The sequence below is a fragment of the Antechinus flavipes genome, chromosome 3 (genome assembly GCF_016432865.1).
Source record: "Antechinus flavipes isolate AdamAnt ecotype Samford, QLD, Australia chromosome 3, AdamAnt_v2, whole genome shotgun sequence".
NCBI lineage: Eukaryota > Metazoa > Chordata > Mammalia > Dasyuromorphia > Dasyuridae > Antechinus > Antechinus flavipes.
The window spans coordinates 199,803,912-199,831,507 of NC_067400.1; the positions used below are offsets into that span (position 1 = coordinate 199,803,912).

Sequence of the window (27,596 nt, forward strand, 5' to 3'; positions counted from 1 at the left end):
AACTTAAATGAAATAGAAAAATACCTCCAAAAATATAGCTTGCCCAAACTAACAGAGGAAGAAGTAAATATCCTAAACAGTCCCATCTCAGAAAAAGAAATAGAACAAACTATCAATCAACTCCCTAAGAAAAAATCCCCAGGACCAGATGGATTTACATGTGAATTCTACCAAACATTTAAAGAACAATTAACTCCAATGCTAAATAAACTATTTGAAAAAATAGGGATTGAAGGAGTCCTACCAAACTCCTTTTATGACACAGACATGGTACTGATACCTAAACCAGGTAGGCTGAAAACAGAGAAAGAAAATTATAGACCAATCTCCCTAATGAATATTGATGCTAAAATCTTAAATAAAATATTAGCAAAAAGATTACAGAAAATCATCCCCAGGATAATACACTATGACCAAGTAGGATTTATACCAGGAATGCAGGGCTGGTTCAATATTAGGAAAACTATTAGCATAATTGACTATATCAATAACCAAACAAACAAAAACCATATGATCATCTCAATAGATGCAGAAAAAGCATTTGATAAAATCCAACATCCATTCCTAATAAAAACACTTGAGAGCATAGGAATAAATGGACTTTTCCTTAAAATAGTCAGGAGCATATATTTAAAACCATCAGTAAGCATCATATGCAATGGAGAAAAACTGGAACCTTTCCCAGTAAGATCTGGAGTGAAGCAAGGTTGCCCTCTATCACCATTATTATTTAATATCGTATTAGAAACACTAGCCTCGGCAATAAGAGTCGAGAAAGATATTAAAGGAATTAGAGTAGGCAATGAAGAAACCAAACTATCACTCTTTGCAGATGATATGATGGTATACCTAGAGAACCCCAGAGATTCTACTAAAAAGCTATTAGAATTAATTCATAATTTTAGCAAAGTAGCTGGCTACAAAATAAATCCCCATAAATCCTCAGCATTTTTATACATCTCCAACAAAACTCAACAGCAAGAGATACAAAGAGAAATTCCATTCAGAATAACTGTTGATACCATAAAATATTTGGGAATCTATCTACCAAAGGAAAGTCAGGAATTATATGAGCAAAATTATAAAAAAGTCTCTACACAAATAAAGTTAGACTTAAATAATTGGAAAAATATTAAGTGCCCTTGGATCGGCCGAGCGAATATAATAAAGATGACAATATTCCCTAAACTAATCTATTTATTTAGTGCTATGCCAATCAGACTTCCAAGAAAATATTTTAATGATCTAGAAAAAATAACAACAAAATTCATATGGAACAATAAAAAGTCGAGAATCTCAAGGGAATTAATGAAAAAAAAATCAAACGAAGGTGGCCTAGCTGTACCTGATCTAAAATTATATTATAAAGCAGCAGTCACCAAAACCATTTGGTATTGGCTAAGAAATAGATTAGTGGATCAGTGGAAAAGGTTAGGTTCACAAGACAGAATAGTCAACTATAGCAATCTAGTGTTTGACAAACCCAAAGCCCCTAACTTCTGGGAAAAGAATTCATTATTTAATAAAAACTGCTGGGATAATTGGAAATTAGTATGGCAGAAATTAGGCATGGACCCACACCTAACACCATATACCAAGATAAGATCAAAATGGGTCCATGACCTAGGCATAAAGAACGAGATTATAAATAAATTAGAGGAACATAGAATAGTTTATCTCTCAGACTTGTGGAGGAGAAAGAAATTTGTGACCAAAGATGAACTAGAGACCATTACTGATCACAAAATAGAAAATTTTGATTACATCAAATTAAAAAGCCTTTGTACAAACAAAACTAATGCAAACAAGATTAGAAGGGAAGCAACAAACTGGGAAAACATCTTCACAGTTAAAGGTTCTGATAAAGGCCTCATTTCTAAAATATATAGAGAACTGACTCAAATTTATAAGAAATCAAGCCATTCTCCAATTGATAAATGGTCAAAGGATATGAACAGACAATTTTCAGAGGATGAAATTGAAACTATTACCACTCATATGAAAGAGTGTTCCAAATCATTATTGATCAGAGAAATGCAAATTAAGACAACTCTGAGATACCACTACACACCTGTCAGATTGGCTAAGATGACAGGAAAAAATAATGATGAATGTTGGAGGGGATGCGGGAAAACTGGGACACTAATGCATTGTTGGTGGAGTTGTGAACGAATCCAACCATTCTGGAGAGCAATCTGGAATTATGCCCAAAAAATTATCAAATTGTGCATACCCTTTGATCCAGCAGTGTTTCTATTGGGCTTATATCCCAAAGAAATACTAAAGAAGGGAAAGGGACCTGTATGTGCCAAAATGTTTGTAGCAGCCCTATTTGTAGTGGCTAGAAACTGAAAAATGAATGGATGCCCATCAATTGGAGAATGGCTGGGTAAATTGTGGCATATGAATGTTATGGAATATTACTATTCTGTAAGAAATGACCAGCAGGATGAATACAGAGAGGACTGGCGAGACTTACATGAACTGATGCTAAGTGAAATGAGCAGAACCAGGAGATCATTATACACTTCGACAACGATATTGTATGAGGACATATTTTGATGGAAGTGGATTTCTTTGACAAAGAAACCTAACTAAGTTTCAATTGATAAATGACAGACATAAGCAGCTACACCCAAAGAACGAACACTGGGAAACAAATGTGAACTATCTGCATTTTAGTTTTCCTTCCCGGGTTATTTATACCTTCTGAATCCAATTCTCCCTATGCAACAAGAGAACTGTTCGGTTCTGCAAACATATATTGTATCTAGGATATACTGCAACATATCCAACATATAAAGGACTGCTTGCCATCTAGGGGAGAGGGTGGAGGGAGGGAGGGGGAAAAAAATCGGAAAAGAAATGAGTGCAAGGAATAATGTTGTCATTATAAAGTAATCATTAAGTAAAAAAAAAAAAAATAGAAAAATCAGATCAAAAAAGAAAAAAAAAAAGGAATAGTATTGTTTTGTAAAAAATGATCAGCAGGATGATTTCAGAGAGGCCTGAAGAGACTTACATGAACTGATGCTGAGTGAAATGAGCAGAACCAGGAGATCATTATACACTTGAACAACAATACTATATGATGATCAATTCTGATGGACATGGCTCTCTTCAACAATGAGATGATCCAAACCAGTTCCAATTGTTCAGTAATAAAGAGAATCAGCTACACTCAGAGAGAGAACTATGGGAAATGAGTGTGGACCATAACATTTCCACTCCTTCTGTTATTGTTAGCTTGCATTTTTGTTTTCCACCTCAGGTTTTTTTACCTTCTTTCTAGATCTGATCTTTCTTGAGCAGCAAGGTAATTGTATAAATATGTCTACAAATATTTTATTTAACATATACTTTAACATATTTAACATGTTATTTAACTACCTGTCATCTAGGGGAGGTGGCAGAGTGAAGGAGGGGAAAATTTGGAACAGAAGGTTCTGCAAGGGTCAATGTTAAAAAACTATCCATGCATATGTTTTGTAAATAAAAAGTTATAATTAAAAAAAAGCCCAGTATAGATTATAATTCATTCATGCCTGCCCATCTTCTATGATTTTTGTCTATGAACTCTCTAATAATATTACATTAAATCAATTATACCGTCTAAATCATTGGTATAGTCTATAAGATTTGCATGCATTTGTATTCAACATGACTTAATGAATATACATTGAAAAATAGAAAACAGTTTTAGTGAGAAATCAGAATAAAATTGATTTTTTAAAATTCAGATTTTTTTTTACATTTCTCTTCTAAACTATTCACATCTCTGACTACCTACTAGGTATTTTCAATCTAAATGTTTTACCAATAATTCATAGACATGTCTAAAACAAACTTTTCATTTTGTCCCCAAACTAGCTTTTTTCTGTTAATAAGTACTATCATTCTGTTACTCATCATCTTTTGAATCATCCAGACCATCTTTGACTCTTTCTTCACATCTAATCCAATACTACTTTTACTAATTTTATTTCCATTTTTTGAATCCCTAGTATTATCACCGTTTAGTTCAAACTCTCTGCCCTACCTGAACTGTAGCAGTAGCCTTTGAATTGATTTCTTGCCCCTTATCTCTTCTGCTGCTCTAACATTCATACAGATAACCTGTGGATTAAACTTCTTAAAACACAGACACTTAACACTTCCTAGCTCTATGACACTGGGCAAGTCACTTAACCCCAGTTGTCTCAGGAAAAAAAAATCTTCTTAAAACACAGTTCTGTTTACATTATTCTGTAGATCAACAACCATCAATGGCTCCTCTTTTCCGGTAGGCTAAAGTACAAATTTATTCCTGTCATTCAAACTTTTCACAAATTGTCCCTTGCCTCTTTTTCTCTCCCTTCCATCTTCCTTTCCATCTTCCTCTCATTCTATATCTCTCTTTCTTCTCTTTCCTCTCCTCCCTTCCTCTTATTCCTCTTCCTCCCCCTTTCCCTTTCTTTCCTTCCCTGCTTCCTAGAAATAGTTTCGTTATCTTCTGAAAACTATCTATTCATATCTTTTAGCCATTTGTCGATTGGAGAATGACTTGGATTTTTAAAATTTTTATTCACTTCTCTATATATTTGAAAAATGAGACCTTTATTTCCAGAGAAAGTTGCTGCAAAAATTTTTCGCAGTTTTTTTCTTTCCTTCTATTCTTGACTGAATTGACTCTGTGCAATGATGTATTAATTTACTGTAATCAGAATTAACCATTTTATATCTTGTAATGTTCTCTATCTTTTGTTTACCAGCAAGTCATAGTCATGTCTAAAACAATATCTTACCCCCCACCCCCATTCTTCTTTTATCCATAGATCTGTTAGGTAAACTCTCCCATGTTCCCCTAGTTTGCTTATGGTATCACACTTTATCCACTTTGTTCTCTACTGTTTTGTGAATGTTCATCCCATTCACATTCATAATTATAATTACAATATATTTCTTTCCGTTCTGCTTTTTTCCCATTTATCCTTTTTTCTTTCCTTTCACTTTGACTCTCCTCAAAAATGTTTTGCTTCTGACCACGGCTCCTCCAGTTCACACCCCCCCCCCCAATCTCTATCAGTTCCCTTGACCCCCTATTTATTATCTCCTTTTCCTCCTATTTTTAAGTAGGGTAAAATAGAATTCAAAACCTAATAACTGTATGTTATTCCCTCTTTGACCCAGTTCCAATGAGTATGGTTCAAGTGTGTCTGTCAGACCCTCTGACCCCACTCCTATCTTCCTTTCCACTATAAAAGCTCTTCTTCGCCTCTTTGATGTGAGATAGTTTACCCTATTCTATTTATCTCTTCCTCTTCTCTTAGTGTATCCCTTTTTCTCCTTTTTTTAAATATCATCCCATCATAGTCAATGCAAACCCATGCCTTTTAATTTATGAATACTCCTTCTAACTAACTTCCTTAATAATGGTAAAGTTCTTAGGTGTTACAAATATAATATTCCTATGTAGGAATGTAAACAGTTTCACCTTATTAAAGATCTTCTTTTAAGCATTGTATTTGAAAGTCAAATTTTCTATTCAGCTCTGGTATTTTCTTCAGAAATCCTTGAAAGTCTTCTCTTTAATTAAAAATTTATTTTTCCCCTGAAGAATTATATTCATTTTTGCTAGGTAGGTGATTCTTAGTCATAATTCTAGCTCTTTTGCCCGCAGGAATATCATATTCCAAGTCCTCTTATCCTTTAATGTAGAAGCTGTTAAATCTCGTGTGATCCTGAGTGTGGCTTTACAGTATTTGAATTATTTCTTTCTGAATGGTTGCAATATTTTCTCCTTGACCTGGAAGCCCTGGAATTTGGCTGTAATATTCCTGGACTTTTTCATTTGGGGATCTTTTGGGGAGGTTATTGGGGGATTCTTTTTTTTTTTTAATTTCTACTATTTTATTTTATTTTATTTTATTTTTATTTAATAATAACTTTGTATTGACAGAATCCATGCCAGGATAATTTTTACACAGCATTATCCCTTGCAATCACTTACGTTTCGTTTTTTCCCCTCCCTCCTTCCTCCCCCCCCCCAAGATGGCAAGCAGTCCCATATATGTTAAATATGTTGCAGTATATCCTAGATACAATACACATTTGCAGAAATTGGGGGATTCTTGCAGTTTCTGTTTTATCCTCTGGTTCTAGGATGTCAGGACAATTTTTCTTGATGGTTTCTTGAAATATGATGTTTAGGCTTTTTTTTTTTTTTTTTTTTAATCATGGCTTTCAGGCAGTCCAGTAATTTTAAATTATCTCACCTTGATCTGTTTTTTGGTAAGTTTTTCCAGGAAGATACCTCACTTAGTTTTTTGTTTTTAATCTTTTGGCTTTGTTTGGTTTTTTTTTTTTTCTTCATATCTCATGGAGTTATTAGCTTCCACTTGCCCAATTCTGATTTTTAAGAAATTAGTTTCCTCATTGGATTTTTGTTCCTTCTTTTATATTTGACCAATTCTCCTTTTTAAGGAGTTCTTCTCCTTAATGGATTTTTGTGCCTCTTACCATTTGGCCAATTCTCTTTTTTAAGGTGTTATTTCCTTCCGAACTTCTGTGGTGCTACCTGTACCAAGCTGTTGAGTCAAGTTTCATAATTTTCTTAACATTACTCTCATTTCTTTTCCCAATTTTCCCTTTACTTTGATTTTTTTTCCCCTAGGATTCTTTTTTGGGCCTAGATCCAATTCACATTTTTCTCTGAAGCTTTGCATGTAATTGTTTTAACTTCATTGTCTTCTGAGTTATATCTTGCTTGTTCCTGTCTCTACAGTAACTTTCTGTGGGCAGGTTCTTTTTATTATTTTTTGTTCATTTTTTCAGCCTATTTCTCGACTTTCAATTTCATGTTAAAGTTGAACTCTGCTCATGGGATAGAAGAACATTGTCCCAAGCTTCAGGTTTTTTGTGCTGCTGTCTTCTGAACTAATTCTGGCAATTTGTAAATTTTCAATTTTTCAAGGTGGTACCATGTAAAGAAAGGTAAGATTACTGTTTTGGGCTGTGCTTTGGTCTGTGACCAACCACAAGCACTCTTTTCCACCCTGGATCTATGTCTAAGGTTCCTTCTCCTGCTAGTTCTCTTTCTCTTGATCTTGGGATCTGTAATCATGTATAAAGCAATGCAACAGGGTCTTACTTCCCCCGTCAGCAAAGAATCCTCTGTAATCTCCTTCTGACTAGTTAGCTGATCTCCTTATAATATCTGAACTGGCAGCTCTAGAAGTGATTCAGTTATACAGTTACTCCCAAGGCCTATCTCTGGCTTGCCTATCTCTACTCGCACCCAAGTGAGATAGACCTCTCTTGTCAACTTTGTAAGTTTTCTTAGACTAGAAGGTTATTTCACTCCATCTTTTTTTTTTTAAATCAAAATTTATTTTGATTCATTATTTTATTGTTGTTTGGATGAGAATTTGGGAGAGTTCAAGCAATTCCTTGTCTTTACTCCACCATCCCGGGTTTGTCCCTCATTGTTATTCTCTATATTTATCATTAGTTCTGGCCTAATTGGGTTGTTTGCTATACTGCAGAAATGCTTTGTGCTTTACTAACTATGTGCCTTTACTCCACTTTACTATCTCTTTGTCATTCCCTCTACATTGTCCTATTTCTATCTCTTGAAAACCTTCCAAATTTCAACTCAAATGCTAACTCCCCGGTGAAGCCTTATCATCCCAGGCAAAAGAAATCTTTCCTTTATCTTTACTATTTTAGTATTTTGTACCAATCACAAAGTAAATATGCAAACTTGGATTGCAGATAATTTTGTGTTTTGTTTTATCTTCTTAAGTAGAATGTAAGTTCCTTGAGGTTAAAGATCATGCTTTTTTTTTTTATGTCTTACATAAGTGATTCATATGATCAGTGTTGAATAAAATGCTTATTGATTGAATGAAAAGACTTCATTTGAGTCCTAAATGTGCGACAGGAGAAGAAATATCATGATAATTTTTGACAAAAAGCAGTGAAAGATTAGTGACTGATGAAAATGAAAAACTGATCATCTAAACCCATACTCTCTCCTCTTTTTTTTCTTTTCCTAGTCACCATTTTGGCAGAATCAAATAAAATTAAAGAATTGCTAAGAAAGCATGGATTCAGTGTGCAGAGCATTGCTGACATTCAGCCAATCCGAGTACAGCCAAGCCGAATTCTTAGCCACATATATGCCAAGCTTGGTAGGTTTATAAGGCTGCTGTCCATTGTTTTAATAAAAAAAACTTTTATCTATTTCATTTCCAGGATTGTCTATGTGTATAAATACAGAGAAATAGAGACATCATTACTTACAGACTTACTGCTAAGTTTGTAAAAATATCCATGATTTTTTCACTGAGGCTAGCATTCACATAGTTTCCAAATAGGTCTTTATCACTGCCTCCATCTGCTTCTAAGCAATTCAATAAGATCCATATTGAAAATTACAACTAATTACCTGGAGATATAGGGATGGGACAGGGCAGACCTGTCATTTTATTGGTTTGGAGAACTCCTACTTTTAAAAACTCAACTACCAGTATAGCTAAGCATCGCTCTGTAATTTATAAACTCAGAAAATTGTCTGGAAGTACTTGGTAGTTAATGGCTTGACCAGAGTCACCTAATATGGATGTGGATAATAATTTTAATTTTTTTTTCACTATTAGAAAAGATTTATTTCTCAAATGAAAAAAAGAAAAGGGACTTCCACTGTTCATATAGTTTTAAAAGAAATTAGCATTGGATTATAATCACAAGTGTTCAGTCTAAAATTTAATAGAAGTAAAAGCTAACACAAACCTTTTTTTTTTTCAAATACATGAATTTGAAAAGAAAGTGCTATATATATCCAAATAAGGTTTTATTTTTGAAAGTTACTGAAATCAAGCCAGAGTTTTGGTTTCTTAACTCTGTTACCTGTTCTTGTGCCTTACTCTCTTCCCCTCACCCCCAGAAGTTCCTTAGATTGATCATTATCACATTTCACTTAGCTTGGTTCTTGCCTTTGTTTTGTGAATAGGTCGGAATAAGAACATGAAACTAAGTGGGAGACCATATAGACACATTGGTGTTCTTGGAACCTCCAAACTCTATGTGATTAGGAATCAGATATTTACTTTTACTCCTCAGGTGAGGACAATAATCCAGCAGCAAATCTTATTTCCTTTTGTTCAGAAAATAGGTGTTTAATAAATATTTGCTTGATTGATTGCTAAACTCTCTTTTGTGTAGTAATGTGTCTATCTACTTTTAGTGTAGTAGATTTGTTTAAAATATAGAAAGCTAATACTTATTCTAATTCATATTCTTTCTCTCCCTCTTCTTTCCTCACTCTTTTTTGTCTGTCTGTCTCTGTCTCTGTGTCTCTCTGTCTTTCTCTCTCTCTCTCTACACACACATATATACATACATACACACACATATGTATCTTGAATTACAAGACCTGTAGCTTTAATATTCTGTAAAAGATAAAAGTTTTCAAATCAAACAGCAAAATTTCCAATTCCTCACCCTCTTGTTGCTACTTGTCATTTTGACATAATCTCTCAACCCTGCAGCCTTGGAAGAAATAGAAATTAGGTATTGATTTCCTTTTAGAGACTTGTTTGGAGAGGCAGTTAAATACCTTCCTAAAATGCTGATAGTAAATCTTAGAGTGTTCCTTTTCTTCTATAACCCACATCAAAATAGTAATCTCTTTACAGTGTAATTTGTCTTAAAACAGTAAAGAGGAAGAAAATTGTGAGAAGCCCTTTTCATTTAAAAAAATTATTTGTTGATTCATGTTTTAATTTTATTAAAAAAAATATGAAACTTGGCTTTGTACATAATGTGTTTTCTGATCCACAGTTTACTGATCAGCACCACTTCTACTTGGCTCTAGACAATGAGATGATTGTGGAGATGCTTCGGATTGAATTGGCTTATCTCTGTTCCCGATGGAGAATGACAGGAAGACCTACTCTCACTTTCCCTATTACTCACACAATGCTCAGTAATTCATGCTACTTCTGTCTGATTCATTAGAAAATGAGCTATTCATTTTGATCCCTTTCAAAATAAATATCACAATAAGAGCCTTGCTTATTGGCCACATCTAGCTTTTTAGCCCAAGAATACTTTTTAGTAATGGTATATAAATCAGACTGTGTTCTAGAAAATTAATTAAAAGATATTTTTAAAGACTTACAAGAATTTGTTCCTATGGCAGGAAGGTAACATCATTTTTTTCCCTTTAGCAAATGATGGCTCAGATATTGATTCAGCAGTGCTTTCCACAATTAGGAAACTGGAGGATGGATACTTTGGAGGAGCAAGGTAACTCATGATTTACCAAGTGACTATTTGGTTTGGTTTTTTCCTTCTGCTTTTCTTTCCTTCATCTATTTATGTGATATATTATTAATAATAGCAGTAAGTAATCAAAGTAAAAATAAAAAATATTTTCTTACCTTTTTTGTCTTATCTTTCCTTCTTTATTTGTTCATAGGACATATGTATTCTGAACAGTTAATAATGAAGCCTCTAAAAGTTATGGACATATGATGTAGCATAGGGAATAGAAAAAAAAATAGATTAAAAAGTGGCCATAGTATCTAAGGTCTTTGGGGTTTGGGGGTTACCCTGGTAGAAGTTAGTCCAGTTCTGTTGTCATAATCAAAGAAGGAGGTATAAGTGTAAAAACATTAGCTTATCCTCTGTTTTTCAAATCAGCTTTTAACTCTACCACTATTAAAGAAACTGCCAAAACTCTCAACTGTCTTGTCCTCTACTCTCCTTATAATGCCTGAAAGGATTTTTTCCCCTGAGGCAGTTGGGGTTAGGTGACTTGCCCAGGGTCACACAGCTAGTTAGTATTAAGTGTCTGAGGCTAGATTTGAACCTCAGGTCCTCCTAACTTCAGGACTGGTGCTCTATCCACTGCAACTACCTGCCCCCAGAATTTTTTTTCTTACCAGATGGCTGGTTTCTTTCTATATTAAGAGGTTGTAATTTATTTGTTTACCTTTTAGATGGAGGCATAGGGAATATGTATAACATTTTATAAGCTTGAGTTTCAAGGTTAGTGCTAGAGAAGCAATTCATTTCTTCCTAGGTTCTTTACCTATTTATTTATTATTTAAGATTTATGTCCTTACTTTTAAAGAGGTATTGAGTATATATAATCACTTAGAAAATGAGACAATTAGTTAATTGATTAGTTGGTTAATGAGACTCTGAAGCAGGGGCAGCTAGGTGGTGAAGTGAATAGAGCGCCAGCCCTGAAGTCAGGACTACCTGAGTTCAAATCCGACCTCAGACACTTAACACTAACTAGCTGTGCGACCCTGGGCAAGTCATTTAACCCCAATTGCCTCAATATAAAATAAATAAATAAGATTCTGAAGCCCAAACAGTTAAATTGCCTTAGATGTGGATAACAGTAAATATTAATATTTGTGTAAGAATATAGTGTATATGTGTTTACATACATACACACATATAAAACAACCATCTATTAAAATAGAAAAAGATAACTTTTATTAATAAGCAAAACTTCATATTTAAAAGTATAATGTACAATGTAATAAGATTTGAAGAAATATAAAACTTGGGTACTTTCTTTAAATATTAGACATTACTTAGTGATTGGTCTATATTAGGCCTTTTTTCCAGAGAGTATATCTCACTTAAACATTAATTAACAGTTAAAAGATAATATAGCATTCTATTTAATCTTGAGTATAAAGAATTCTGTTTTTCCTTTACTATTATTTAAGACTATATACAATATATAAAAATATACATTTTCTCCCAGGAAGAGACAAGTAATAATTATAATTTCTTCAATCTTTAAGTTTCTGGAGGAAAAATCTATATAGTTCCAGTTTAATCGGTATTAATCTCTTTTCTTAATACTACCAAGTAACTGAGCGTTTCCTCTAGTTTCTTGACTTTCTTTATGGGCAAAAGTGAAATAATTTTGTGTTATGGTCCAGAACCCTGTACTTAAAACAAGGAGTGCTAACTCAGTGGAATTGATAAAGGCAATAGTTATCTAGTGATTAATAGTTCTTTGTTTCAGTACATATACTTGGCACTTAATATAGTTCTACAAGATTCACACTTATAATAATGTAATTATAAGAGAACATATAAACTGGGACAAACTCAGATAAATTCATTCCATCATCCATCTTTGTGGTGGCTGGAGGTGAAGCACAAGCCCTCGGACTCAGAGAGATTCATTCCATCTTCATCAGCCTCATGGTGGCTGGCCTGTCCTCCTGCTCCTCCCACTGAGACCAAGCCCCATCTGAAGGGCCTCAAGAAAGCCAGCCTGGTCCCAGGCAAGGAGAAAATAAAGAATTTGGACTAATACCTGACTATACTTGTGATAATTACTTAACTGAAACGAAGGCTGCTCCAGAGACCTCAAGAAAACTAAACAAGAACACTGCAATTGTATAATATGGTATTTCAGGGTCTGGGAGGAATACTGTCCTGGAATTTGAGAGAAATTTTTTCTTTGCCTCTCTATTCTTTGAAATCCCATTTATGGATCTCTTTTCCAATTGAATATTTAAATTTACTCGAGAAACACTTTGCAGTAGCTATAAGAATCAGTAGATTTTTGAAACAAGAGTTTTGAAAGAGACATATTTTTAAAGGATATCTATTCTTACCTCCCCTTTGCCCCCAAATATGACAAAATGAGTTTAAGCAGAAATCTAATTTTTGGCATCATCAGATAGTAAGCCTGTATAAACTGGAGAATCTGATACTAGCATTTAACGAAATTTTCTACTGCTGCACAAAATGAGATTCTAATTCTAATAGGCTTTTTTCTCAAAAGAGATCTTTTTTTGGCAAGTGAAATATTGCATTTCTAATAGGATAGCTTTGAAGATAATAAATCTTTAGTTCTGGTCATGGTTCATTCAATAAATTGATTGGTTCAGGGTCCACTCTGCTTTGAACTCTTTGGCTTACTGCCTTGTATAGATTTTTGTTTTCTCTTGACTATTACCTACTATTATTATTGCCATCTGGGCCAACAAAAAAGTGCAACTTATATAATGTGATGATGCTGGTAAAAGTGCCTTTTGTACATAACAATGTCTTTTCCTTGCATGCTAAAAATAAATGGAGCCTGCCTTTTATTTTTATTATTGTTTCTTTTTGACAGAGTGAAATTAGGGAATCTTTCAGAATTCCTTACTACATCATTCTATACGGATTTGACCTTTCTGGATCCAGATGGTGATGAAAAGTTATTTGATGACCCAAGTGATGGAAGCTACAGTCCTGATAGTGAATATGATCTAGATGGATATTCAGAAGATATATATAATCAAGGTATTTTGTAAAATAATTTTATATATTTTGTGAAGCTTATAAAATTGTGGTTTTGTGGTGAAATTTTCAAGAAGACACAAACTCAAAGAATATTTGTCATTTCAAGTATTAAAATATGTAAGAACAATTGTAAAAACAGTCTTAGAGTCAGTTCCCAAATATAAGAATCCTTCATAAACCACACCTCTTATTTTAGCTGAAATGAATAATAGCTTTGATTTTTTTTTTTTTTTAACAAACCTATAGCTTTGACTAGATTTGGGTAATAAAGTTCTGATAGTGTATTCCTCAAATTGTGTAGGATTATGATGAAAAAGGTCTTGGTACCAGTTTAAATGTGAATATATAGAGTGAAAATTCAGTAATGATATTTAATAGTAAAGGTAGAATGGAACACAAAATGTATGCTCTCTTTCCCTCTAAAGTCCCCACCTAAAATTGTATGTTAATTCTTAGTTTTTCCTGATACTAAGTTTAGTTATAAAGATAAATTTGTAAAACCACTTCTGTTTTGTTGAATTCATTTGTAGCTGTTCTGTTCTTAGAAATATTGTGACTACATTTTAACCTTTTTTTTCCTCCTCTAGAATAGAGACAAAAGAATAGATGTGTATAAACATTTCCTACCTTATAAATCTGTTTTAAGTAGTTTTTCTAGTTTGATTTTTTCTACTATATGTTGTATGGCATATGAAGGAACTAAGTTTTCTGAAGCTTATTTTGATTGAAATTTTTTTTGATTATCTGATTACAGAAAGCCAAGATGAGTTTGACCAGTATATCAATCATCTGTTACAAAGCACAGCGCTTAAATGTTACCTTCCTACACTTTCTAAGACTGTTGAAGACCGCCATATTTTCAGTGCCATTCATTCTACACGAGATATACTTTCTATGATGGCCAAGAAAAAGGGTTTGGAAATTCCTTGTACGCTATTTACTCATTATCTTATCTATTTAATTTCTCGTACTATGTTGTATTCATTTTTTCAGTCCTGAATATATCATATCCTCATAAGATACTTTGTTTTTTAGATTGCTAATAAATATTGTAAATATTTATTTATTATGACTTTATAAGATATTTTTAAAAATAATAGCTTTTTCTTTTCAAAATATATGCAAAGATAATTTGCAAAACCTTGTGTTCCAAATTTTTCTCCTTCCCCCTTCCCCTAGATAGCAAGTAACACAATATTTGTTAAATATGTGCAGTTCTCCTATATGTCTTTCCACATTTATCATGCTGCACAAGAAAAATCAGATCAAAAAGGAAAAAAAGATGAGAAAAAAAGCAATCAAACAATAATAAAAAGGTGAAAATACTGTGTTTTTGATCCACATTTAGTTCGTATAGTCTTCTGTCTGGATGCAGAGGTATTCTCCATCACAAGTCTACTGGAATTGGTTTGAATCACCTCATTGTTGAAAAGAGCTATATCCATCAGAGTTGATAATTAGATAGAACTTTTAACTAATAATTTTAACAGAAAGCTCATCAAACTGGAATCATAAGACCTACGTTTATATTTTTCTCCCATCTGGCTGAGAGCAAACCATTTCACCTCTATTTATTATAGTTTGCTTGTCTATAGAATGAAGGAATTAGATTTAGCTATCTCTTAATATCCCTTTCAAATTGAAAGTTCTACTAAACTGCCTTGAGTATTTTTAAAAAGACAAAATTAATTATAATTAAGTCACTATAGTTTACTTTATTAAGTAAATGTTTGACTGGGAAATGAATATAAATTGCTAGCATTTTTGTTTTTCTTCCCTGATTATTTTTACCTTCTGAATCCAATTCTCCCTGTGCAACAAGAGAACTGTTCAGTTCTGCATATATATTATATCTAGGATATACTGTAACCTGTTTTAACATATATAGGACTGCTTGTCATCTCGGGGAGGAGATGGAGGGAGGGAGGGGAAAAATCAGAACAGAAGTGAATGCAAGGGATAATGTAAAAAATTACCCTGGCATGGGTTCTGTCAATAAAAAGTTATTTTAAAAAAATTAAAAAAGAAAAAAGTAAATGTTTGAAGCCCAGCCTACCAAAATTCAGGGCTCATGATCAGAGGATTAGCCACCAGGTGATGATCTTTTTTCTGCCATAGTAATTCATAAAGACCATTTATTAAAGCAAGAAGGTATCTTTAATATTGAAGCAACATGTTGCTTCCATACCACTTGCAATACTACTATGAAGTGGTATTGAATTATTATTCAATAATTCTAAACTATTCTGTTCTAAAACTATTTAAATATATAGCAGGAGAGGGAGAGTACTAAAAATATTTGTGTCTTCTGAAGCTCCAAGCACAGACAGTGTTAGAATAGGCATTAAATGCTATTGTAATTAGCCTCACAATAGAGCTAATTATTAACTCTAGGTAGACGTGTCTAGAATGGAATGAATCAGTCCCTTTTGAAGAGAAGCACATATACATACAAGCTATATTATTTAGAAAATATAAAGTCCAGAATTTCTAAAGTTAGAAAAGATCTTAGAAATCATCTAGTCCAGTAGATTCTGATCTGGAATCTCTTTTGTAATCTCTTCTGATCTCTGTTGGAAGATTTCCAGGGGAAGGGATGGGAGGAAACACATTGCTTTCTGAGGTAATTCATTTTATAACATACCAAAATTTGCTCCTCTGCAATTTTGATTTGTTGTTCATAGTTCTATACTCATTCCTTTTCAGCTATTAAGGTCCCTTCTTCTCGAATCTTGTTTTTTGCAAGTTAAACTCCCAATTCTTTTATCCTAGTATCAGCTATCATAGTATCCAGTCATCCTGGATGTCTTCAGGATGTGTTCTAGGTTGTCAGTAGAATTTCTAAAACATGAGGTCCAAAACTAACTACAATATTCCAAATGTTAAAATCCAACAGAGTACATGGGGCCAATAATTTTTCCTTGTTCTATGGCTTAAAATCTAAGACAGTGCATATTAACATCACATTAGCTTTTCTGATTACATTGCATACCAAACAAGTAGTCTACTTACGTACTCAGATTTTTTTTACAACAAATCCCCCTGGTCCATGACATAGCCCAGCCTAAAGTTCCTCTTTTTTGTAGTTGATTTTTAAATTTTATTTTTTTAAAAAATTATTACATGTGCATGTGTGCAAAGTTTTGTCTAACTAGATTTGGCCCATTTTTCTTTACCTCTTTAGGGCAAGAAGGTCTTTGTGATTTTTAGGGATCACAGTTCAGTAATCCAGTATTAAGTATTCTTCTTAGCTTTGTGTCTTCCACAAATTTTGGAAACCTGTTATCTAGGCCAGGGGTGGGGAATGTCTGGCCTATGAGCCTTATAAGACCCACAAATGATTCAGTCTGGTCCTGCCAAGGCAACTGACAGGTGACAGCAGTCTCCCACTGCTTGAGTTCTTTAAGTTGATAGTTTTTTATGACCTGTGAATGATATTATAAATATTCAAATGGCCCTTGAAAGAAAAAAAAAATGGTTCTCCATCCTAATCTATAATTTACGCTAGATCATTGATTTTAAAAAAAATGAAAATAAGATAAGAAATTGTCAAAATAGCTACAATTTAGGTAAACTATATCCATGTCAATTTGACCTGTCAATATGTTGATCTTATTAAGAAAAGAAAATGAAATCACTCTGGAATAACTTTTTTTTCATTAACTTGTGCTCAGTTATAGTAGTAATCTCTTCTCTTTTTAAATATTTAAAAACTATCCTTTGGTAATCCAGCCTAGAAGTCTGCCAGAAAAAAAAAAAAGTAAATTCAGTTGAATTGCCTTCTTCCCCTCTACCACTGGCTTCCAAAACTTGTTTGTTCTTTAGTACTTCTTCCATGTGCTAAAATTCTTGAAAAATCATGGACACATCATTTGCTAATCACATCCTCTCAGTAACTTGTGATATAGTTTATGTTTACTTGGGCGATTTCAACTTATTGAGAGTTCCAGATATTGTCTTAAAGCCCTGTTGATCCTAAGCTTCAGTTTCCAGCTTAGCTTTTTACTCTGTATGGCCCTATGTGAGGATCATAGAGAAGAACATACCTAATAGAGAAGAACAAACAAAAGTTGAATGATTTTTTTCCACTGTCCATATGATCTTCCTCTTGCTTCCAATTAAAAAGGGTCCTTTTGGTTAGCAATCACCTCATCATAGGCTTCATCTCTTTTCCATTTTTCAGCATGCCCAGTGTTCTCTTTTCTGTATCCTTCCTCAGTTATCATTTTTAGCTTTCACCTTCTGTATATGTCTTTTTACAAATCTTAAGTTGGTTGATGAGTTCTTTTTTTTTTTTTTTTTTTTTTTTTTTTTAATAACTTTTGATTGCTAGAACACATGCCAGGGTAATTTTTTACAGCATTATCCCTTGCATTCACTTCTGTTCCGATTTTTCTCCTCTCTCCCTCCACCCCCTCCCCCAAATGGCAAGCAGTCCTTTACATGTTGAATAGGTTACAGTATATCCTAGATAAAATATATGTGTGCAGAACCGAACAGTTTTCTTGTTGCACAGGGAGAATTGAATTCAGAAGGCAGAAATAACCCGGGAAGAAAAACAAAAATGCAAGCAGTTTATATTCATTTCCCAGTGTTCTTTCTTCGGGTGCAGCTGCTTCTGTCCATCTTTGGTCAATTAAAGCTCTCTTTATCGAAGAGATCCACTTCTATCAGAATACATCCTCAAACAGTATCGTTATTGAGGTATATAGTGATCTCCTGGTTCTGCTCATTTCACTTAGCATCAGTTCATGTAAGTCTCGCCAGTCTTCTCTATAGTCATCCTGCTGGTCATTTCTTACAGAACAATAATATTCCATAACATTCATATACCACAATTTACTCAACCATTCTCCAATTGATGGGCATCCTTTCATTTTCCAGCTTCTAGCCACTACAAACAGGGCTGCCACAGACATTTTGGCACATACAGGTCCCTTTCCTTTCTTTAGTATCTCTTTGGGGTATAAGCCCAGTAGAAACACTGCTGGATCAAAGGGTATGCACATTTTGATAACTTTGTGAGCATAGTTCCAATTTGCTCTCCAGAATGGGTGGATGTGTTCACAATTCCATCAACAATGTATCAGTGTCCCTGTTTTCCCACATCCCCTCCAACATTCCACATTATCTTTCCCTGTCATTCTAGCCAATCTGACAGATGTGTAGTGGTATCTCAGAGTTGTCTTAATTTGCATTTCTCTGATTAATAATGATTTGGAGCATATTTTCATATGTCTATAAATAGTTTCAATTTCTTCATCTGAGAATTGTCTGTTCATATCCTTTGACCATTTATCAATTGGAGAATGGTTTGATTTCTTATAGATTAGAGTCAATTCTCTATATATTTTGGAAATGAGGCCTTTATCAGAACCTTTGATTGTAAAAATGTTTTCCCAGTTTATTGTTTCCTTTCTAATCTTGTCTGCATTTGTTTTGTTTGTACAAAAACTTTTCAATTTGATATAATCAAAATTTTCTATTTTGTGGTCAGTAGTGATCTCTAGTTCTTCTTTGGTCATAAATTCCTCCCTCTTCCACAGGTCTGTGAGGTAAACTATCCTATGCTCTTCCAATTTATTTATAATCTCATTCTTTATGCCTAGATCATGAACCCATTTTGACCTTATCTTGGTGTACAGTATTAAGTGTGGGTCAATGCCTAGTTTCTGCCATACTGATTTCCAATTTTCCTGGCGATTTTTCTCAAATAATGCATTCTTATCCCAGAAACTGGTGTCTTTGGGTTTGTCAAACACTATATTATTAAAGTTATTGGCTGTTTTGTCCTTTGAACCTAACCTATTCCATTGATCAACTAGTCTATTTCTTAGCCAATACCAGATGGTTTTAGTAACTGCTGCTTTATAATATAATTTTAGATCTGGTACAGCTAGGCCACCTTCATTTGATTTTTTTTCATTAATTCCCTTGAAATTCTTGACCTTTTGTTTTTCCATATGAACTGTGTTGTTATTTTTTCTAGTTCATCAATGTAGTTTTTTGGGAGTCTTATTGGTATAGCGCTAAATAAATAGATTAATTTAGGTAGAATTGTCATCTTTATTATATTTGCTTGCCCAATCCAAGAGCATTTAATTTTTTTCCAGTTGGTTAGATCAGACTTAATTTGTGTGGAAAGTGTTTTGTAGTTTTGCTCATACAGTTTCTGATTTTCCCTTGGCAGATAGATTCCTAAATATTTTATACAATCAGTAGCTACTTTAAATGGAATTTCTTTTTGTAACTCTAACTGTTGGGTTTTGTTAGTAATATATAAGAATGCTGATGACTTATGTGGGTTGATGAGTTCTTTATAAGTTATCTTTTTAGTTCTCATTTTTTTTCCTTGTCAATTGGTAGATCAGACTTAAAGGACCTGAGAGATCATCTAATCCAATACATCCTCCATTTTTGTTGTTGTTTTTGTTTTTACAGTTGAGAAACCAACACCTAGAAATGTGCCTTGGCCAAGGACAAACAATGTAGAATTCAGATTCACTTCTGACTTCACATTTAGTGCTCACTGCACAATACCATATAATGTCTCTTGCCACTGTGCTTCCTTTCAGTACTATCAAAATTATAGTTTTTGTTTTCAATTTTTTTTTTCTTGAGGGTATCCTTCTCTTTTAAGACAAATTTCCCTTATTCTTAACCTACCCCACTTAAAAATGCTCAGAATTTTTTAGCGTATCCTCCTTCCCTGCCTGCCTCCTTCCCTTCCTCCCTCTTTTCCCTCCCTCACTTCCTCTTATCTTCCCTCCCTCTTTTCCTTCTTCCCTTCCTTTTTTCCTCCCTCTCTCCCTCCCTCTCTTTCTTCCTTCCTCCCTCCCTCCTCCTTTCCTTTCTTTCTCTTTCCTTCCCTCCCTCCCTTCTTTCCTCTCTCCCTCCCTTCTTCCCTCCTTGCCTCCTTCCCTCCCTCCTTGCCTCTCTCCCTTCCTTCTTCCTTTCCTTCTTCCCTCCTTTCCTCCCTCCCTTCTTCCCTCACAGACAGCTTTTTAAAAATTTCTTCTCAATATAAAAGTTATGGAGAAAATTTTAGAGAAGAAAACAATTATTTAACCAGATCCAGATTAAAGTCACCAAAATCCAGATCAGAACCTAGAACTTCTCATTTTCTTTGTGTCCAAAAATTACCCAAAGAAGAGACCACAAATATGCCTCCCAGAAATGGTAAGGAGTATCCTAGCAGACATAATAGATAAATATTTGGTAGAGAGAGTGAGAAAAGGGGGTAATGATTATATGCATAAAAAATCCTTATCAAGCCAGTATTGTTTTATTCAAACCTGTACATCATTTAAGAAATCAGCATTAATTAATTGTATAGCTTGCCTAGCAAATAATGATATCCTCAGTTGTCAATCTTCCCCAGAGCTCTCTAGCTTAGAATTCATGCAGAGATCCTTTGCCCTTGGCCCAGAATTTTTCTTTCATATTCTTCTTCATATTGTTCTTTCTATATGAATGAACCCCCCAAAATGTTCTAGAAGAAAGGAAAAGAGAATGCAGAATAAAAGCAGGCAAGGGCAGAAGGAAAACAGATGACAAACCAATGAAGAATACAGCATTGCTAGTCTCTGAACTCAATGTCTGAGAAGGTGCTAGAGCCTTAGGATCAAAAATCAGGGGTTATATGTTCATGAAATGTAGATTTTAGTCAAGGAAGAATCCACAGTGCTAATAATGTTAGAAGTCTTTCCCCCCCCACCTTTTTTTTTAACCAATAGCAGAGAAACTTACACCTTGAGAATCAATACATGAGACAGGATCCTGTCTCGTGTCATTAGCTAATTTTCACTCTATTTTCATTTTGTATAATGGCTGATTTTCCAAAAAAGTTCTGCTCTGAAGTTTTAAAATAATGTGGAATAGGCTTTGAGTTTCCCAGGTCTAGAGCATCAGAACAACTCAGTCAGGTCCTCCTGAGTCATTCCCAGTGGGTTGACCACTTAGGGATGAAGTGGTATTTGGCTTTTTAGTAACTTGTTAAAGTGTCTCCTAAGTTATGGAAGGAACATTGTCCCCTTGCTCTATAGATGGAATTGCAAATCTCTGAAGTATGGAAACAAAAATAGGACAACTCTTCCTCTGATTTTTTCATTTGCTATAGAAAATGAAACTCCTTTGTTCCCCTTGAATGGCACCAAACTTAAAAATCCAAATACAAGAAATATCCCATAAAGCAAAGGAAACTGGGTAGGTGCATTAAATTAGATCAAGGATCTGAGGTCATAGACATTTCTGGACTCAGCTTATCCTGGACACAGTAATTTATATTACTTGGTTTCTATAGGATTATAGGGAAAATATTTTATCACCTTCCTCAAGAAGCCTTATTTTATTTCTTTTACTTTGCAGGTGTTTCTATGTCCTTACCAACTAAGGGCCTAAGTGCTCATCGGAAATCATTGAACCTTGTAGATTCTCCACAGCCTCTCCTAGTTAAGGTAACATGTTTGGAATATTAGACCCAAATCATAAAACTCATATCTCTTTTACATTTCTGAGTTTCCTTTCTTTTCTTTTCTGCTTTTAGTCAAACAAAACCTAATGCAAAAAGAAATATTCATTTTCTTGATCCCTGAGATTTTGGTCTCCTTTAACTATTCCCCTTTCCTCTGTATGGGAAGTACATGATTTGCTTCAGCATACTCATTTATTTAAAATAATTTAAGCTCCTCCACATTAGATAGGAAACTAGCTAGGGACACTCATGTTCTATAAAGCACTAGCTCTTTTGCCTTTTGAACTAAAGAACTGGTAGGTGAACTCTAATACCCATGTTTAGGGACAAACATTTTGGTGCTTAACACATCTACTATGTGCCAGAGATTGCTAAGCACTTTACAAATATTATGCCATTTGATCCTCATAGCAACCTTGTTAGGGAAGTGCTATTATTTTTCCCATCTTACATTTGAGAAAACTGGGGTAGACAAAATTGGATATAGAAGTTAAATTACTATAAATTATTAAATTAAGTTACACAACTCACAAATGTCTGAAACCACATTTGAATCTAGGTCTTCCTGATTCCAGGCCCACTATAGAAATGTGAATAATGATTCACTAGCCTTCAAGCTGTTTAGCTTCTCCTAAATTGTTAGAAGCTTGGAAAATCTTTTGTCTCACCAGAATTTGCATCCATGACCTAGTCTTTATGGTAACATACACCACGGTTAAGATAATTCAAACATAATAGTGCCTAATAAATAATTTTAAAAAACCTTTGTCTCATGGGATGATATTTCAAGCTAGTCTCACATATTATAAGGCATAAGAAGCCAGCACATTCTCTAATCTCAGCTATTCTGTTTCATAAAATAGCATATGACACAATGCCAGACAAGGGAAATTTAAGCATATAAATTATAAGCAATGCACAAAGGATCTGTGATTTTTTTGTTAATGAAGGAGAACTCCTAGTGGGGAAAATCATTCTATTAAAATAGCCTTTAGCCTTTCTGCTTGATTTAGAAGATAAGTCCTAGGAAATTGTTTGAACTTTGCAAATAACTATGAAAAATGAGTCCCCAGTCTAGGTTTCTGAGCATTCTTTATGCTACCTAGCTCTGCAGAAAGTGGTGGACAGAATGATAGCCCAATTAGCAAATTAGTGGGATTTTTGTTTTATTTAACATCATTGTTTTCTGTTTTAATTAATAAACTTCTTTACTTCGGTTTAATAGTCTTCAGAAACTGATGTCCATTGGCCCAAAGATGCCCATGGCAATCTAGACTGTGAGAAGCTGGTGGAGCAGCTAAAGGAATGCTCTAATCTGCAGGACCAGGCAGATATATTATACATTCTGTATATTCTAAAGTAAGTGGTATAAATGGATTGGGATTTTATTGCTTTGCTTTCAATTTAACATCCTTAAACATCTATACTTTGCTAAAGTATTACTAAACTAGTAGATAAGACTCAGGTCCTGCTCTCAAGGATCTTAAAATATAATGGAGAGAAAAACAAGTATGCAACTCTTGTTCAAGAAGGAGGTCCAGGAAAAATGCTAAGAATAGAGGTTGTTGTTTTGTTGTCTTTCATTTTCAAAAAAGACCAAGACATCAGGGAGGTGATGCCATGACACACAAATGAATTGAGTTTAAGTGAAGGAGGGCTTGCAAGATCACCTGTCTTCCTTTCCCCTCCGGAGCCATCTGGGTCCAATGGCAAGATGTAGATCAAAATGACTGGAGATAGCCCTAGATAAAATGGGAGACCTCCGCCTTTTAAGCTAAGGTCTTCAAGGTCTCAGTTTGACTGAAGTTGTACCCATTCAGTGATTTATGCTAGATAACAATTGAGACAGAGAATCTCCTTTTTCACCTAGTCCCCTCTCCCCAAATCTAAATTAGTTGAATGACTGAATGAATCTGAGAGGGGAAAGACCCTCAGGGTTTCTGGCCAAAGCAGAAATTGCTGCTATTTACATTCCCCTTAGGGGGAAATAGTGGAGTAAGGGAGGCTTTGTAGAATAGATATTACTTATGATTTGGGCCTCTTACAAAAGAAAAGTATCAATTTGAAACTTTGCCCAAAGGGCTATAAAACTCTACATACTCATTAATCCAGCTGTGTCTCTGGATTTGTATCCCAAAGAAATCTTAAAAGAGGGAAAAGGACCCACGTGTGTAAAAATGTTTGTAGTAGCCCTTTTTGTGGTGATTTGTGGTGGCACAGAGCTGGAAATTGAGTGGCTGCCCATCATTTGGAGAATGACTGAATCCATCATGGTATATGAATGTAATGGAATGTTATTCTCTAAGAAATGATAAGCAGGATGATTGCAGAAAAGCTTAGTGAAGTAAGCAGAACCAAGAGAACATGTACATGGTAATAACAAGATTATGTGATGATCAAACTGTGATGAACTTGGCTCTTTTCAACAGTTTGGTGATTCAGGGCAATTCCAATAAACTTGTGATGGAAAGTACCATCCTCATCCAGAGAGAGAACTATGAAGGCTGTATGGGGATCAAAGCATACTCTTTTCGTTACTTTTTTTATTGATGTTTATTTGTCTGTGTTTTTTCCTCATGGTATTTTTTTCCCCTTTTGATTTGATTTTTCTTGCACAACATGACAAATATGAATATACATTTAGAAGAATTGCCCATATTTAATCTATATCAGTTTGTTTGCTGTCTTGGGAAGGAGAGAGGGAAAAAACCTGGGATTTATACACCACTCATTTCTGTTGTCTACCATCTGTACTATCTTAGGCCAGTCATTGAATTTACTCTTATCTAACTGGGATTCAGTTTCATCATCTGTAAAATGAGGGTATTAGACTAAAGCACATATTAAATGTCTTTGTAGCTCTAGATATATGATTCTGTATTAATGTCATTTATTATGATGATGATTCTTTATGATGCCAAAAATACTGTCAAGACACTGTCAATTTCAATAGGAGAGTATACAAGTTGAATACTTTAAAAAGATGCTGTTAGAAGTAATCAATGAGATATCCAAACAGCTGAAGTTTCCTTTTATATTTCAAAAATTTTTATGTTTTAGCCATTTGGATGGAAAGCTTTCTAAGATGTATGGTGTGTTTCCTGCCTTTACAATTAAACTTTTTAGCCTTTTATTATTATTATTTTTATTAATTATATTTTTAATATTAATTAATTTTAAATGTTTATTTATTATAATATTAATTATTTAATAATTATAACAATTAATTAATAATAAATAATATAATATAATTAAAATTAAATATAATATAATATACATAATATAATATTAATTATAATTAATTAAATTTATTATTATTATTATTAAGTCAATAGACTTAAGAGTTGTAACTATGATTAAAAAATTGTGGTACTCTGACTTTGTATCTTAGGCTATTTAATATTATACTACTTAGCTTCAGACTACATAATTGTGGAATCCATTGCTTACTTCTTATAAAATTTTCCAAGTTTTCCTTTATTGGCACAGCCAGTAGCTATAGAGTCTTCATTATTAATCTTTTATTTGTTTTTTTTTTTTGTTTGGTTGGTTTTTTTTACTTTCACTTAGTGCTTTTTTTTTTTTTTTTTTGATTTTTATTTAATAATTACCTTATATTGACAGAATCCATGCCAGGGTAATTTTTTTACAACATTATCCCTTGCACTCGTTTCTGTTCTGATTTTTCCCCTCCCTCTCTCCACCCCTCCCCTAGATGGCAAGCAGTTTTATATATGTTAGATATGTTGCAGTATATCCTAGATACAATATATGTTTGCAGAACCAAACAGTTCTCTTGTTGCACAGGGAGAATTGGATTCAGAAGATAAAAATAACCCAGGAAGAAAAACAAAAATGCAGATAGTTCACATTCGTTTCCCAGTGTTCTTCCTTTGGGTGTAGTTGCTTCTGTCCGTCATTTATCAATTGAAACTCAGTTAGGTCTCTTTGTCAAAGAAATCCACTTCCATCAAAATATGTCCTCATACAATATCGTTGTTGAAGTGTATAATGATCTCCTGCTTCTGCTTATTTCACTTAGCATCAGTTCATGTTAGTCTCGCCAGTCCTCTCTGTATTCATCCTGCTGGTCATTTCTTACAGAACAATAATATTCCATAACATTCATATACCACAATTTACCCAGCCATTCTCCAATTGATGGGCATCCATTCATTTTCCGGTTTCTAGCCACTACAAACAGGGCTGCTACAAACATTTTGGCACATACAGGTCCCTTTCCCTTCTTTAGTATTTCTTTGGGATATAAGCCCAATAGAAACACTGCTGGATCAAAGGGTATGCACAATTTGATAACTTTTTGGGCATAATTCCAGATTGCTCTCCAGAATGGTTGGATTCGTTCACAACTCCACCAACAATGCATTAGTGTCCCAGTTTTCCCGCATCCCCTCCAACATTCATCATGATTTTTTCCTGTCATCTTAGCCAATCTGACAGGTGTGTAGTAGTATCTCAAAGTTGTCTTAATTTGCATTTCTCTGATCAATAATGATTTGGAACACTCTTTCATATGAGTGGTAATAGTTTCAATTTCATCCTCTGAAAATTGTCTGTTCATATCCTTTGACCATTTATCAATTGGAGAACGGCTTGATTTCTTATAAATTTGAGTCAGTTCTCTATATATTTTGGAAATGAGGCCTTTATCAGAACCTTTAACTGTGAAGATGTTTTCCCAGTTTGTTGCTTCCCTTCTAATCTTGTTTGCATTAGTTTTATTTGTACAAAGGCTTTTTAATTTGATGTAATCAAAATTTTCTATTTTGTGATCAGTAATGGTCTCTAGTTCATCTTTGGTCACAAATTTCTTTCTCCTCCACAAGTCTGAGAGATAAACTATCCTATGTTCCTCTAATTTATTTATAATCTCGTTCTTTATACCTAGGTCATGGACCCATTTTGATCTTATCTTGGTATATGGTGTTAAGTGTGGGTCCATGCCTAATTTCTGCCATACTAATTTCCAATTATCCTAGCAGTTTTTATCAAATAATGAATTCTTATCCCAGAAGTTAGGGTCTTTGGGTTTGTCAGACACTAGATTGCTATAGTTGACTATTCTGTCTTGTGAACCTAACCTTTTCCACTGATCCACTTATCTATTTCTTAGCCAATACCAAATGGTTTTGGTGACTGCTGCTTTATAATATAATTTTAGATCAGGTACAGCTAGGCCACCTTCATTTGATTTTTTTTTTTCATTAATTCCCTTGAGATTCTCGACTTTTTATTGTTCCATATGAATTTTGTTGTTATTTTTTCTAGATCATTAAAATATTTTCTTGGAAGTCTGATTGGTATAGTACTAAATAACTAGATTAGTTTAGGGAGTATTGTCATCTTTATTATGTTCGCTCAGCCGATCCAAGAGCACTTAATATTTTTCCAATTATTTAAGTCTGACTTTATTTGTGTGGAGACTTTTTTATAATTTTGCTCATATAATTCCTGACTTTCCTTTGGTAGATAGATTCCCAAATGTTTTATGGTATCAACAGTTATTCTGAATGGAATTTCTCTTTGTATCTCTTGCTGTTGGGTGTTGTTGGTGATGTATAAAAATGCTGAGGATTTATGGGGATTTATTTTTGTAGCCAGCTACTTTGCTAAAATTATGAATTATTTCTAATAGCTTTTTAGTAGAATCTCTGGGGTTCTCTAGGTATACCATCATATCATCTGTAAAGAGTGATAGTTTGGTTTCCTCATTGCCTACTCTAATTCCTTTAATATCTTTCTTGACTCTTATTGCCGAGGCTAGTGTTTCTAATACAATATTAAATAATAA

General features: G+C 33.9%; 1 protein-coding gene across 8 annotated transcripts in view; it reads left to right on the top strand.

Moving 5' to 3' along the window:
- PHKA2 (phosphorylase kinase regulatory subunit alpha 2) overlaps positions 1 to 27,596 on the top strand; it is a 141,268-nt gene that overhangs the window by 88,076 nt on the left and 25,596 nt on the right. For 7 of the 8 annotated variants that reach the window (XM_051984401.1, XM_051984402.1, XM_051984403.1 and 4 more), the window contains exons 14-21: positions 8,037 to 8,171; positions 8,993 to 9,102; positions 9,823 to 9,967; positions 10,212 to 10,290; positions 13,142 to 13,311; positions 14,066 to 14,239; positions 21,679 to 21,767; positions 23,010 to 23,143. In XM_051984401.1, the coding sequence (XP_051840361.1) occupies positions 8,037 to 8,171; positions 8,993 to 9,102; positions 9,823 to 9,967; positions 10,212 to 10,290; positions 13,142 to 13,311; positions 14,066 to 14,239; positions 21,679 to 21,767; positions 23,010 to 23,143 (1,036 nt within the window). The remainder of the gene's footprint in view (positions 1 to 8,036; positions 8,172 to 8,992; positions 9,103 to 9,822; positions 9,968 to 10,211; positions 10,291 to 13,141; positions 13,312 to 14,065; positions 14,240 to 21,678; positions 21,768 to 23,009; positions 23,144 to 27,596) is intronic. The other variant, XM_051984404.1, reaches the window with a different exon arrangement.